This window comes from Castanea sativa, chromosome 10 (assembly GCF_040712315.1).
Source record: "Castanea sativa cultivar Marrone di Chiusa Pesio chromosome 10, ASM4071231v1".
In the NCBI taxonomy this organism is placed as follows: Eukaryota; Viridiplantae; Streptophyta; class Magnoliopsida; order Fagales; family Fagaceae; genus Castanea; species Castanea sativa.
In genome coordinates this window covers 11,476,063-11,490,315 of record NC_134022.1, presented here as the reverse complement: position 1 = coordinate 11,490,315, position 14,253 = coordinate 11,476,063, and the positions used below count along the sequence as shown (strand labels likewise).

The 14,253-nt window shown below is 35.3% G+C and overlaps 1 protein-coding gene across 1 annotated transcript; it reads left to right on the top strand.

Moving 5' to 3' along the window:
• Positions 1 to 12,695: 12,695 nt before the first annotated feature.
• Positions 12,696 to 13,435, top strand: LOC142613340 (putative lipid-binding protein AIR1B). Its single transcript, XM_075785650.1, has one exon. The coding sequence runs from the start codon at positions 12,797 to 12,799 to the stop codon at positions 13,211 to 13,213; it is 417 nt and encodes a 138-aa protein (XP_075641765.1). The 5' UTR covers positions 12,696 to 12,796; the 3' UTR covers positions 13,214 to 13,435.
• The last annotated feature ends 818 nt before the right edge of the window (positions 13,436 to 14,253 follow it).

The window sequence follows — 14,253 nt, the reverse complement described above, 5'->3', positions numbered from 1 at the left end:
AATTATCTTTAGCAGTTATAAATTATCGAGTGAGTATAGATAAAGTAGGCTCATTCCAACATCCAAACTTACTTCAAGGCCTCTTGAAGGTTTTTTTGAGATTGATCCTGCAGTGATTTTCAAAACCAAGCTCCATTAATCAATGATCATTCAAGGATATCAAGATGATTTACCTAGATCTCCTCTCAATGGATTTAGGGGCAATTGGAAAAGGGTGAAAGTATGGAGGCTACAATGGGTGTTACCCTTATGGAATACGTAGCTCTCTCACACTTCTCTCTACTGATTAGGATGTAAATTCAATGGTTTTATGAGATACAAAAGAGGGGTAAATTGGTTGGGAACAACAAAAAACAAAGGCAACTGATTTCTCTTAAGTTTTGAAAAATGCTCTGACTAACAGAATATTAAAACTTGTCCGCTTTGCTCGAAACTCGCCTAACACGGCCAACTCACTTGAGCGAAATTCTAAATTCTATTACTCCAATTCAACTTCTAATCCTCTTATATCTCAATTGCAAATACAATTCTATACAGAACAGATACATGGATATGATTTGCAAATATAATTGAAATTTGGCATGGAATTAGCCAACACTAGAAATTCTAACATTTAAAAAAGAAAAAGAAAAAGAAAAAGAAAAAGAGAGCTAGGGTGGAGACATGATTCACATTCAAGATCTCTTCCTCTAATACTATGTTAAATTACTAATTCTCCCAAAAGCTTAAATTGTTTGAAAATAATAAATTTAATCATTTAACCATAATTCTAACCCCACCTCTTTAGATATATCTCAAATCCACGTGATTGCTCACATATAAGATTAACTGCAATGCCTCAAATCCACAAAATTATAAAATTAAGAGGGTTAATTGCTCAAATGAAAAGTTTAGAGAGTGTTAGGTAATTTAGGTGTTAGATAATTCCATGACAAATTTAGTTGTAATCTTTACAAATATTTTACTTATAATGATGAAGTTTCAATATCATTTGTAATCAAGGATAAAGTCAAGTGGAAATTGTCACTATGCAAGTCTGGAGAATTTTAGTCAAGTTCACCTCAGTTTTGATCAAGTGAGCCTCTTATGGAAAGCAACCGACTTCGCTTTCTCGATTCAGTTGTAGCCAATTAACCCATGATTTGTACACCTTATAAAAACAAAAAACACAAAACCTAATATTCCAAAGAGAAAGACAACACAAATATTGAATAAAAAAAAAACTTTACCAAAATGTTCAAGTCTTTCATCCTGATCACCGATTGATATACACATGAGAAAAGATTTCAAAAAAAAAAAAAAAAACAGATCACCACCTATGTTGTTGGATTGCTATTGTGAAACCATAGAATCATTACAAAATCTTCAAGTGGTTTTAAAGTAACCGAGATATTGGTTGACATTGGCGGTCAGCAATCGGCTTATGACACCAAGTCACTTTGAAGACTAAAGCTGGTTCAACAGTTGCAGCCAAAGCGGGGAACTCGGATACTGTGTCTACTACTCATGCTAGAGGTCTAGTAAGTTATTTTGTATTGCAACAATTTTTATAGTAGATTAGGTGAATTGGCTTTTGCCCATAGTGTTTTTACCATTTTGGATCTTCACTCTATGAACAAGTCTTGTCTTGCGTGCATCTATATTTATTTATTAATGAGTTATATGTTTTTATCAATATTATATATTGTGCTTGAAGTCTTAAATAATATTGATTAAGAATGTTATTAGAAGTTAAAGAAATAGAAGGGATATTAGGACATATGTGATTCATGTTAGGAACATATGTCAACATTTTATGTAATTGACTAATCCTTTGACAAAATGCACTTTACTTGTAATTGGGTAGATCTAGAATGTATTTAATATTTCAAGGAACAAGGTTTTAAGTTCAAGTGTTAAAGCTATGCAAGTATGTTCAAGAATTAAGTAAGAAAGTGCTAGATTTTAAATCTCAACAGCTAGTATCTATCAAGGTTTAAAAGCTGTTGAAGCCCGTGGCTCGACAGCTATCTCAATAGATGGCTATCTATTGAGGTTTACGAAACTTAGTTTTTCAGAGCTGTTTTTCATCTAATCTGTGAGTATGTGTTTGAGTTTTCTTTTCTCACAACCCTAAACATATATAAGAATTATTTTAAGGGCCGTCAAAGGTGACACAAGTAGCACAAGTGTAGAGCAAAGTTTTGTTCATACAAATTGTGATCGGAGATAGAGTTTGCCCTAGTTCATCTTTCTCTTAAAGAAGCTGCTATGTTTGTATATCGTAGGGTTTTGTGACCAAGCAACTTTGTGATCTTCATCGTATGATGAACATAAGAACTTTGCAGCCAACATCCTTCTTAAGTTGGTGATCAAGTCGCGTACTAGGATCCACGTATCTTTTGGTTAGTCACATACTGGAAGCTGTGCAATACAATGAGAGATTGTCACTATAGAACAAGCCCAATTGGGTATTGGGGTAAAGGTTCAACTGTAGGTTATTATAAGGTACTAGGATTCCTTTACTTGTAATGACTTGTTGTGATAATAGTGAATTCTTGGGAGTGGTGACCTTAAAATCACCCGATGGGGTTGTTGCTGTGTAGGTTTTTCCCATTCGTAAACAAATTACCGTGTCATTTAATTTCCGCTGCATATTTAGTTATTTGGTGATTTGTTTGTGCTGTCATATACATTGCATGTTAATCTAATTAATTAATAAACTTGGCTAATTAATCAATTAATATTTCACAAAGGTCAATACATTCTTGGCCTATCAATGGAGAAGTATGCAGATTAGAAGTTGCAGAAAAGGATGTAGGCTAAACGGATAAACGGCAAGTAGGTTTTAAGTAGTCTTGAGTAAAGCTACATGTAGTTCAACCCTTGTTAAGTAAGCATGTGAGAAGCATGAGTGTATAGTTTGTTGTGCTACTCTATTTTTGTTAGTTATAAATCATTATTAGCTATTAACCAAGTTAGTTATAGTAGTTAGTCTCTCCAACTCTCTCTGATTGTATATAAACTATCATGTAATCATTATTTGTCTAGTTAATGAGAATTGATTTTCATTCTTAAGAAATTTCATATGGTATCAAAGCCATTTTGCTCTATTTTTCCCTAAATTCTCTAGGGTTTTCATGAAAGCTTTGAAGCTTCTACAATGGCTTCGATTCTTGATTCTTCTTCTTCCTTTATGCAAGATCCTACATTGGTAAAGGACATTTCAAATCCTCTGTTTCTTCATCACGCAGAGGGTCTTGGAGCCATGCTCGTATCTGAGGCCTTGATTGGTGAGAATTATCATGCTTGGGCACGATCAATGAAGAAGACTTTGATTGCCAAGAACAAGTTTCGTTTTGTCAATGGCAACATCACTCTTTCTTCTCCATTGGTGAAAACTCCAGTAACAATTGATGCTTGGAATTGTTGTGATAACATGGTAGGTTCTTGGCTGATGAAGGCAGTTTCACCTCAGATTCAAATTAGAATTGCTTACAGAGATACAGCATTGGAAATCTAGAATGATCTTAAAGGCACACATTCACAAGGCAATAGTCTTAGGGTTTTTCAACTTTAGAAAGACATTACTTCAATCAATCAAGGTGATTCCTCAATTACCACCTATTTCACTCAATTGAAGGTTTATTAGGATGAACTTCAGAATGTTAGGCCTATTCCAACTTGTTCTTGTGGAAAGTGCACTTGCAATTTGACTTAGAAGCTTGAAGATCTTCATCTTTAAGAGTCAGTGATGTAGTTTTTGATGAGGCCTAATGACTCTTACTCTCAGATCAAAGGACAAATCTTGTTAATGGATCCAGTGCCATCTATTAACAAGGTTTATTCCCTATTGATTCAGGAAGAGAGGCAAAGAAGTGTGGGACATAGCAATTTGTTTCATGTAGAATCTACTACTCTAGCAGTGAAGGGTTCTAGTCCCAACTTCAACTTCAAGTTTTTTGGTTTTTTTGGTAATTCTGTTGTTTTTGGAGGAAATAATTCAAGAGGAAAGGATAGGCCTATCTGTACACACTGCGAGAAGCTTGGTTATGTCATGGAAAAGTGCTTTAAGTTACATGGCTTTCCACCAAGTTTCAAGCCTAAAGGCAAGAACTTTGTGGTGAATCAGGTTAATGCTCAAGAAGATCATGCAAATAAAGATTCCACATCTGCTCAGTTTCCTTTCACTCAAGAGCGATGCCAACAATTCTTGACCGTGTTAGGCACTCAAATGCAAGCTACTCAACTCAATATTGGAAGCAAGGAAACTCACATGGGCAATAATGTGGTTAAGGCCAATTCAGTTGCTTCCTCTTCATCTAATGCCACAAAATGCTCTCACCATGCCAGGTATGATGCATTCTAATTGCTTGGTTTTGAGGCATTTAGTCTTTTTTGCCAAAATTGTAATAGGATAGCCTTTGGTGGTGATACTTGGGCCATTGACACTAGGACAACAAATCATGTAGTGCATTATGTTCATTTATTGATTGATTATACTGCTATTTACTGTGTCGTTGAGCTTCCTAATGGTGAAACTGCTATGGTGATTCATATTGGTTCTATATGTCTCTCTGAGACCTTGAATTTAACCATTGTTCTTTGTGTTCCATCATTTTCCTTCAACCTTCTGTCTCTCAGTCAACTCACCAAAAGGGTTTCTTGTTGTCTTATCTTTCTATCCACTTTTTGTTTTATACAAGACCTCACTTGTTGAAGGACAATTGGTGTGGGTGAAGTTCATGATAGGTTGTACCTACTCTAGCATAGCGCCTCTAATACTTGTGCCATTCCAATTATGTCCCAGGCTTCTCCTTTTCAGTTAGTTTTTAATTTTGTCTTTTAATCTGTTTTCAATAATACTCAGTCTCATATGATCAATAATGTCAAGATTCCAACTTCTATTTGGCATTTTAGGCTTGGACATCCCTTTAATGCCAAATTTTCTGCTATGTAAAATGTAATTCCTATGAATCTTGTTTCTAATGAAATTTGTGAGATTTTTCCTCTTGCTAAGCATAAAAGGCTTCATTTTCCTTTTCATAATCATTTGTTTGATTTTGCCTTTGACATAGTTCACTGTGATATTTGGGGTCCTTATTTTGTGCCTACTGTTGATGGTCATAAGTACTTTCTCAGTACAGTTGATGATTGTACTAGATCAACTTGGGTCTATCTTATGAAATCTAAGTCTGAAACTAGACCTATCTTACAATCCTTCTATATCATGATCAAAAATCAATTCGATAAATCCATTAAAGTTTTTAGGATTGACAATGGACTTGAGTTTCAAATGGTTGATTTCTTAAAGCTCAATGGCATCATACATCAACATAGTTGTGTTGCCACTCCGCAACAAAACTCAATTGTGGAAAGGAAGTATTAACATATATTGTGTGTTGCAAGAGATTTAAAGCTTCAATCCAACATCCTCATTGCTTATTGGGGTGACTGCATTCTCACTGTAGTACACCTCATGAACAAACTTACCTATCCTCTTTTAAATAATAAATCCCATTTTGAACTTCTCTAGAACAAAACCCCTGATTACTCACATCTTAGGGTATTTGGTTATTTGTGTTTTGCTTCTACTCTCTCCCACAATAGAGGAAAATTTGATCCTAGAGCCACTAAGTGTGCTTTTTTAGGCTATCCTTATGCAGTTAAAGGGTATAAACTCTTGAATTTGCAAACCAAATCCTATTTCATCTCTAGAGATGTTGTTTTTCATGAGTCAATATTTCCATTTCAGTCTCTTCCTTCCTTCACTCCACTATCACAAGATGATCTTTTTTCTCAAATTTGTATTCTTGATGCACCAGCATTACCTATCACTGATTCCATTCATCATTCTATACATATTCCAGATCCTTCAACGCCTGTTGACAATCAATTTCTTGAAGATCATTGATCTCCCTGATGATTAGTCTGTCTTTATTCCTAATGATATTATTGATACTACTTCTCTCAATTCTGAGTCCATCCCTGACAATTCTATTTTTGAATCCACTCCTGTCATGCCTACTAATTCTTTACCTATTTCCACTCTTGCTATGCCTGTTGATCCTTTACCTAGGAGGTCTACTAGGCTGTCCAAACCACCTTCTTATCTTCAAGCCTATAAGTGCAATGTTGTTTCTACCAAATATCCTATTGCCAATTATGTTTCCAATCTCAAATTGTCTTCTACCCATTCCCATTTTTGCAATAGTATTTCTACTCTTAAAGAACCTGTGCATTACCATCAAGTAGTTGGTGAGCCAAATTGGGATGTTGCCATGGCAGGTGAACTTTAGGCCTTAGAACTTAGTAACACATGGTCTCTTGTCACTTTGCCACCCAATAAACGAGTTGTTGGTTGTGAGTGGGTGTTCAAAATCAAGTATAGGTCAGATGGCATTGTGGAAAGGTACAAAGCAAGGTTGGTTGCCAAGGGTTATACTCAGAAAGAGGGTTTAGACTACATCGAAACCTTCTCTCCTGTTACAAAGATGGTGACTATTAAACTCTTCTTGGCTTTGGCTACTATACATAGCTGGACTCTTCATCAATTAGATATCAACAATGCTTTTCTTTATGGTGATTTACATGAAGAAGTGTACATGTCTCTTCCTCCTAGCCTGCACAGCAAGGGGGAGCTTGTTTGTAAATTGAATAAGTCTTTGTATGGCCTTAAGCAAGCCTCAAGACAATGGTATTTGAAATTTTTAACTACTCTGTTGTAGCATGTTTTTTTGCAATCAAAAGCAAATTACTCCTTGTTCATCAAGTAGACTAGCACTTCTTTCATGGCACTTTTGGTATATGTAGTTGATATACTCATTACCAGCAATGATCCTCAAGCTGTAGCAGATTTGAAGGTGGTCTTGGATAAGAAATTTAAGTTGAAAGACCTAGGAAGCTTGAAATATTTCCTGGGTTTGGAGGTTGCCAAATCTAAGAAAGGTATATCATTGTGTCAAAGAAAATATGCACTTGAAATAATCAATGATGTTGGGATGCTTCGCTATAAGTTTGTGAAACTCCCATGGAAATCAATTTAGGGCTCAGCAAGGATGAAGGGAAGTCACTGCCTGATGCTAGTGTGTATAAAAGGTTAATAGGAAGGTTGTTGTTCCTTACTATTTTCAGACCAAACATTACTTACTCTGTACATAGATTAAGTCAATTTATATCTAAGCCTAGAGAGCCTCACCTCAAGGCAGCATACAGGGTAATTCAGTATCTCAAAGGAACCCCATGTCAAGGGCTTTTTTTTTTTTTTTTTTTTCATCCGAATCCTTTTTGCATATAAAGTATTTGCTAATGTAGATTGGGCAACATGCATTGACTCAAGGAGATCCATTATAGGTTATTGTGTTTTCCTTGATGATTCTTTAGTTTCTTGGAAATCAAAGAAGCAAAATACAGTGTCAAAATCTACAGCAGAATCAAAATACAAAGTAATGGCAATTGCAGTGTGTGAAGTGACTTGGATTTTGTATTTGCTTAAGGATTTGAATGTCAAGCATGATCAAGTTGCCTTACTGTTTAGTGATAGTCAATCAGCAATTCATATAGGCACTAATCCATTGTTCCACGAGCGTACAAAACACATAGAGATAGATTGCCACATTGTAAAAGATAAAGTGCAAGTTGGTGTTATAAAGTTCATGGACATTAGGACACAATCCCAGTTGGCAGATCCATTGACCAAGGCTTTGAATTTGAACCAATTTTCTAGTCTTCTTATACCAGGATGGGCATTCTCAATATTCATTCTCATGATGTCCATCCTAAGGGGGAGTATCAGAAGTTAAAGAAACAAAAGGGAGAAGTATGCAGAAGCTGCTGCAAAGGATGTAGGCTAAACGGCAAGTACTTTTTGAGTAGTCTTTAGCAAAGCTACATGTAGTTCAGCCCCTGTTAAGTGAGCCAGTGAGAAGCATGAGTGTAGTTGGTTGTGCTTCTTTGTTTTAGTTAGTTACAAGTCATTATTAGTTGTTAAGCAAGTTAGTTATAGCAGTTACTCTCTCTCTCTCTCTCTCTCTCTCTCTCTCTCTCTCTCTCTCTCTCTCTCTCTCTCTCTCTCTCTCTCTCTCTCTCTCTCTCTCTCTCTCTCTCTCTCTCTCTCTCTCTCTCTCTCTCTCTGATTGTATATAAACTACTCTGTAATCATTATTTGTCAAGTTAATGAGAATTGATTTTCATTCTTAAGAAATTTCATAAATGTGACATCTCAAAACTTTTAATATTATTTCTCATTTTTGTAATTTATTATTAGATATTAAAAAAATTAAGATCATATTGGCTTTTAATCTTTGGTTGTACTTGAGCAAAAATCCTTTTTCTCTTCTTAAAAAAAAAAAAAAATTTTGAAAAAAGGTGATTTTTTTAGAGGGAAAAAAAGGTGATTTAAGTAGGGATACTTTGGGAAATAGCCTTGACCCGTAATTGCCTACTGCTTATTTATTTATTCTACTTTGGTGTTGTCCTAGTACTCTCTATGTAGCTGCCAACCCCCTCTATATTTTCTGTCTCTCTCTTTCTCCCTCTCAAGTTAATTAAGCCAGTGTTTGTCAATTCCGATAATCCATGCCTAGTAGATAAAAGATGGTAATTGAGTCGTAAACGTTGAAACTCTTCTGCCAACGCTCTCATGGCTTGTTTATAAAACCTACTCAGGTTACTTAGATGAAAAGCAAATTTGTAGTTAGTTATCAACCTGGCGGCCATAGTTCAATACTTGTTAGGACTCATATTAGATAAGACAAGAGTTAATTGAGTCCTTACACACTGATGTCAACTCTTTTTGGCCGACCCTCTCATTGCTTGATTATGAAACCGACTTTGCACGCGACTCCCCTTGCGTGAGTGCATCCATATTCATCGATGAACGTGAACCCATTCGATATTCATTATTGATAAATTTTCAAGTTTCTTGAATATCCTTAAGGCATTGGGATTTTACATATTGTACGTATCATTATTTATTAAGATACCTTTAAATATCATATTACTTTCTTATTACTCTTGTGCTATTGGCTTTCCAAGCCTAAATTGATATTGCTTGTACCCATCATAATGGAATCTTTTGCCATGACATTATGTCTATGACCCCACCCTGCATGGGGTAAGAGCTATTTATTCGAATTATGTAATTGGTGTTATGGAGGTTGTGATGTTTTGATGGTAGATGGGATTTTGACTGGTGGTGAGTGGTGACATATATTTTTAAGTAACCTTACCCATAAGGGCAATAAATAAGAATGATCATTCCTACTAGGGAAATACACAAGACATGGTATCTTGGATTTCATATTTGTGATATCGTGCTTAAACTTTTTATGCAGTATGGCCAATAGTTTCGTAATACACAACTATCGTGTTCCTTTTGTTTCCCTATATTTTTATGTTGGAACATTCTGAATTTATCAAGCCACTCTAGTTGATATTTTATTTGCTTATTGTTTCACTCGAACACAATGCCTTTTATATTTATATCAGATTAGCTAATCAGACATTGCCATAGGAGGTTGCTAGAATGTGATCCTTGCTAGATATCATTCATCACTCAAATGATTCTTATATGTTAGAATTTTTTTTGAATAAAATTTTACTTTGAGAGGAGTTATTTGAGATTTTTGTTTATATTTGAACAAGAGATCTAAAGTTTGAACTCCTTGCACATCAAAAATTGAATGGTGTCTTGATCTTATGATAAAAAATAATTATTTTATAACAGACACTATAAGTTAAAATAATATCAAATTTACCAAAAAATAATATAAATTTTTTAATTAAAATTTTCGGGCATTACAAAGTAACTAGTTTGTAATCTACTACCTACCCGTTTGAATAATTGAATAAATTATTAAAATTGGCAGTACCCCATTGTAGTGATCTAAACAGCGATTTTCAGCGACAAATTGGAGAATATTGCAATTGATCATCCCATAGTTTGGAGTGAAAATTTGATTTTACTGTAGTTCTAGATATGTTGAAGCAATTACTAGCTAGTTAAAGTTAACCTCTACATTTTTAAGCTAGCTCTGTTTAATATCACACATTAATTACTCATAAGTGGGTTAAACATATCTGCTGTTCAGGCCACACTTGCATCTAAAATGTAATGGTGGAACATTTAGGAGTTCTATTATTATAATCTGCTAGCTAATTAAATATTCAAACCAAGCACAAACCCATTGCAACAAGAGATGTAACGAATTGATATTGTTTGTGCAAGCCAGTCATGTATATAAGTAGTAAAAAATCGTGCATAATACTTAGGAAATAGATTAATTGCCGAACTTAGTAACGTGAGCGTGTAACTATCTAGAGCATTAAAGTAGATGAAGGGGCATTAAAGTAGTTTAAAGTAGGGTGGATTCAGCTAGAGGTGGGATGAGGTGACTGTTAGTTTGTCCCGCAAGGCATACAGGGTCTTGTGGTTCTGGTCGTGCTATGGTTTTGGCCGTGCCGTGCTATAACAAGAGCCAGTCTCAACTTGCCCTCGCCCTGGTGTGGGTAGTCAAATATCATAAATAAAATATTTAAGAAATATATCAAAATAGCTAAGCTTAGTAACTAATGTAAGCGTGTAACCAAACAGGCCAGGGCATTAAAATAGTTAAAGGTAGGTAGGTTGGAACCAGCTATATGGGATGAGGTGGTTGTTAATCTATCCCGCATGGCACACAAGATCTTGTAGTTCTGGCCGTGCCATGCTACAACGGGAGGCCGTCTCAACTTTCCTCTCGTCCTTCTGTCAAAGGGTATGCCCCATCCACCGATGGAGGGTAACTCTTCGTATCCAATTGAAAAAAAAAAAAGTCAATAGGTTCATATTAGTCCCTAACAAGTACCGTGGAGGCAACAAACTTCCCACTCGCTACGCATCATGACAATGGATGTCTACCTCTCGCGAAGGGACGTATTATAAACTTTAGATTAATATAATACTGCAATTTGCCTTTGCAGCCAAAAAAACAATATAGGGTATTATCTTATAGCTAGTAGAATTAAGATGGCTCCACTTGGTACGGATTGGATAAAAAAAACATATATACTCTAGACAGTGTTTGACAAGGGATTATCGGCCAGATGCACAATTTTGTATGAAGTGCAATATAATGGAGCCCATGGTTGGTTTTAGGGCTGCCCGTGACACTTCCTTGCATCAGCAAGTTCTGATTAGAACATGCCGACCTTGAAGAATTTTTGGAATGTTTGGTTGGAGGGGTGAAAAAATGGAAGGATAGAAAATATAGTAGGAGGATAAAATTTTTTTTTAACTTTTTTTTTTTTTTTTTTGTTTGGTTGAAAGTGAAAAAGTGAAGTGATGAAAAAAGTGAATTTGTTTAAATATACTCATATATCCTTATTAAAAAATTATGCCCAATTAAAACAAAAAGTGACAAAAAATTTTTTTTTTCCCAAATTTATTAAAAAAATAAAAATCATGTCCCAAAAAAATCACGCCTAGTTATAAAAAAAAAAAAAAAAGTACTGTCACGCCCATGGCCCCTAGAAATCAAAAAAAGAAAAAGAATAAAAAAAAGAAAAAAAGGAAGAGGCAACGTCCAAAAAAGCGTAAGGAAAAAGAAAATAAAAGAAGAGCCAACGTTGCCCAAGAAAGCAAAAGCTTAAAAATAAAAATAAAATAATGCAACTAGAAACCCAAGCGCATATGGACATTTTTTTCAATCAAGCAAATCAGACTCTCCCTTTCAATTTTCTCCCTATTTGGGGGAGAAAACATTTTGTTGGGTTTGAGAAGAAAACACATCGGCCCTACCAAATTTTTTTCCTCTCTCCCTCCCAACCAAATACCTACTAAAATTTCTTTCTCTCCACTTTTCTCTCCTAATTTTTCCATCCTCTCTAAAATCTCTCCAAACAAACATACTCTTAATTAACTGCTATATATAAGAAGAAAGCAAACTTATAACCACTTAGTTAAGTTGATACTCAACAAGGAAGGAATAGCTAATAGCTTAATTTGTTTATAAGGTGAACTAGTTAAGTGAATGCACAAGTTAACCAATTGCAATATGGAAGATATTCCTCCATTAAATTGAAAGTCTTTCACAATCATATTAAGTGTTCTTAGCCCTTCAAGGAAGTTCTCTTTGGATGATCATGATGTAATTAAGTTTTCCGGAAGTATAATTAGATTCGTTTGGCTATAGCTGCATGGTTGATCATTAAGTGCAGTCAAGATTGGCAGAAAATCAAAAATAGAAAAACGTGAGAGTGAGCGATCTGTAAAATAGATTGTGAAGTGACATCAAAGAAGACTTTTATTTTTCGCAATGAAAAGTAAAAATTAATAGGATTTTCTATTAGTCGTTGGAAGTATACAATTATGATGTAGCCTGATTTGGAAGGAACCGTTAGAAGAATCGGCTTTGATCAGAAGGCTAGGGAAATTAATGATCCCACGATTGATGCTACCAAGAGAGATTCAAATTCAAACATCTTGATTCTGTGAGGTGCACTTGATTAGGGGGATCACAATAGTTCAAATAGATTCCACGATTGATGCCAGGTCTAGGCCTTAGTAACATGGCAATTTGTCAAGACCCACCTCACATGCATCCAAAACTTGGCCTTGAATTTGCTTGCTTTTGCCAGCTAAAATTTCAAGATGTGTAAGACACATGGTGTCAGTGTTTATTTCATGATAATAGTTTAAATATATTCTCACAACTTCGCATCAAATACCTCACCCTGCTTGAACCCTATAAAAACCCTCCTCTCACTTCGAATACTCCATCCTCATCAGTACTACTTTAACTTTTTCTATTCTTCTAACAACAACTAGGGTTCGGAAATGGCTTCCAAAACCTCTGCCTCACTTGCTCTCTTCTTCTCACTCAACCTTCTCTTCTTTGCAATTGTGACTAGTGCATGTAACTCATGCCCTGGTACTAACCCAGGAAGAGGCCCAAACCCCAACCCCAACCCCAACCCTGGTCCTTCTGGCCAAGCTTCATGCCCTAGGGATGCCCTAAAACTAGGCGTGTGTGCCAACGTGCTCAACGGTTTGCTTAATGTTACCCTTGGCACCCCACCAGTAACTCCTTGCTGCTCTCTCATTCAAGGCCTTGCCGATCTGGAGGCTGCTGTCTGCCTATGCACTGCTATCAGAGCTAATATTTTGGGCATTAATCTCAACATCCCAATTTCCCTCAGCTTGCTTCTCAATGTTTGTTCAAGGAATGTTCCAAATGGTTTCAAGTGTGCATAGAAGCACTTTTTAATTTCGTTTCTTAATTTTCATACTATGGCTTTTGCTTGTTTCGCAACTTTAAACTTACATGGCAAGTGTGTGTGTGGTGTAATAGGGAATTGCTCGTTTCCCAAGATACAGTAGTCTGATTTGTGGGATACTTATGAATAAGTTTCCCTTAGTGATGTTTGCTTATGTACCTCTCTATGGGAAATGGAATAAATTTATCAGTCTTTCTTTTATTTTCTCTCTCTGTTTCTTTTTTCTTTCTTTTTTTCTTTTTATTTTTTATTTTATTTTATTTTATTTTATTTTATTAAGAAAAAGTTTCAGTCACTTTTGGAGAAATATCATCCTCTGAAGTAGGACCAAGTCACTTTACGTGCATTGATATTGCATGCCACATAAGGTCCATTGTCCATTTTGACCATGAAAGAGCTTATTGTTAATTTGTCTAATAGCTTGCCTTCACTAGGTGGCGAGATCCATAAGAAAGAAGGAATAATGAATGACATTCAGCCATTGGTGCAACAATTGCATTCCCTCTCATGCTTGAAACAAAGTTAAAAAAAAAATTATTGATCAATTAAAATATTTGGCTAGGAAACAGATGAAGTAACTTTCAATCACAAAACATAATAGAGTCTCTTAACATCAACAGCTTTCAGGTCAAATGATATTTTTTGGCGTTCTCAACAAAATATTTCTAAGATTCAAATCTCTTTCTCCCACTTAAGAAATTAATTAATTAAAAAAAAAAGCCTCCTAACAATTAATTTGATTTAATGTGAATTGTTATATGACAAAGTATTAATGATATGATAATTAAGGAAAGTATTTTGGATGGACTTTAGACCCAAAAAAAAAAAAAAATGCTCATACGTTAAAGTTGGACATATAATTCACGCAAGCCAGACATAATGCCGCCATTTGGCCCACAAAGTGGATGGTAGGATCATCAAAACACGTCAATGATGTTCTAAAATGTCGTTTATTCCTTGGGAGTACTAGAGAATTAGAGATACACCTTTCTAGCTTTAGTGACTGTACTACTTTTT

Bases quoted from the DNA above. Each gene is read 5' to 3' on its own strand.
- LOC142613340 (XM_075785650.1), top strand. From the start codon at position 12,797: ATGGCTTCCAAAACCTCTGCCTCACTTGCTCTCTTCTTCTCACTCAAC.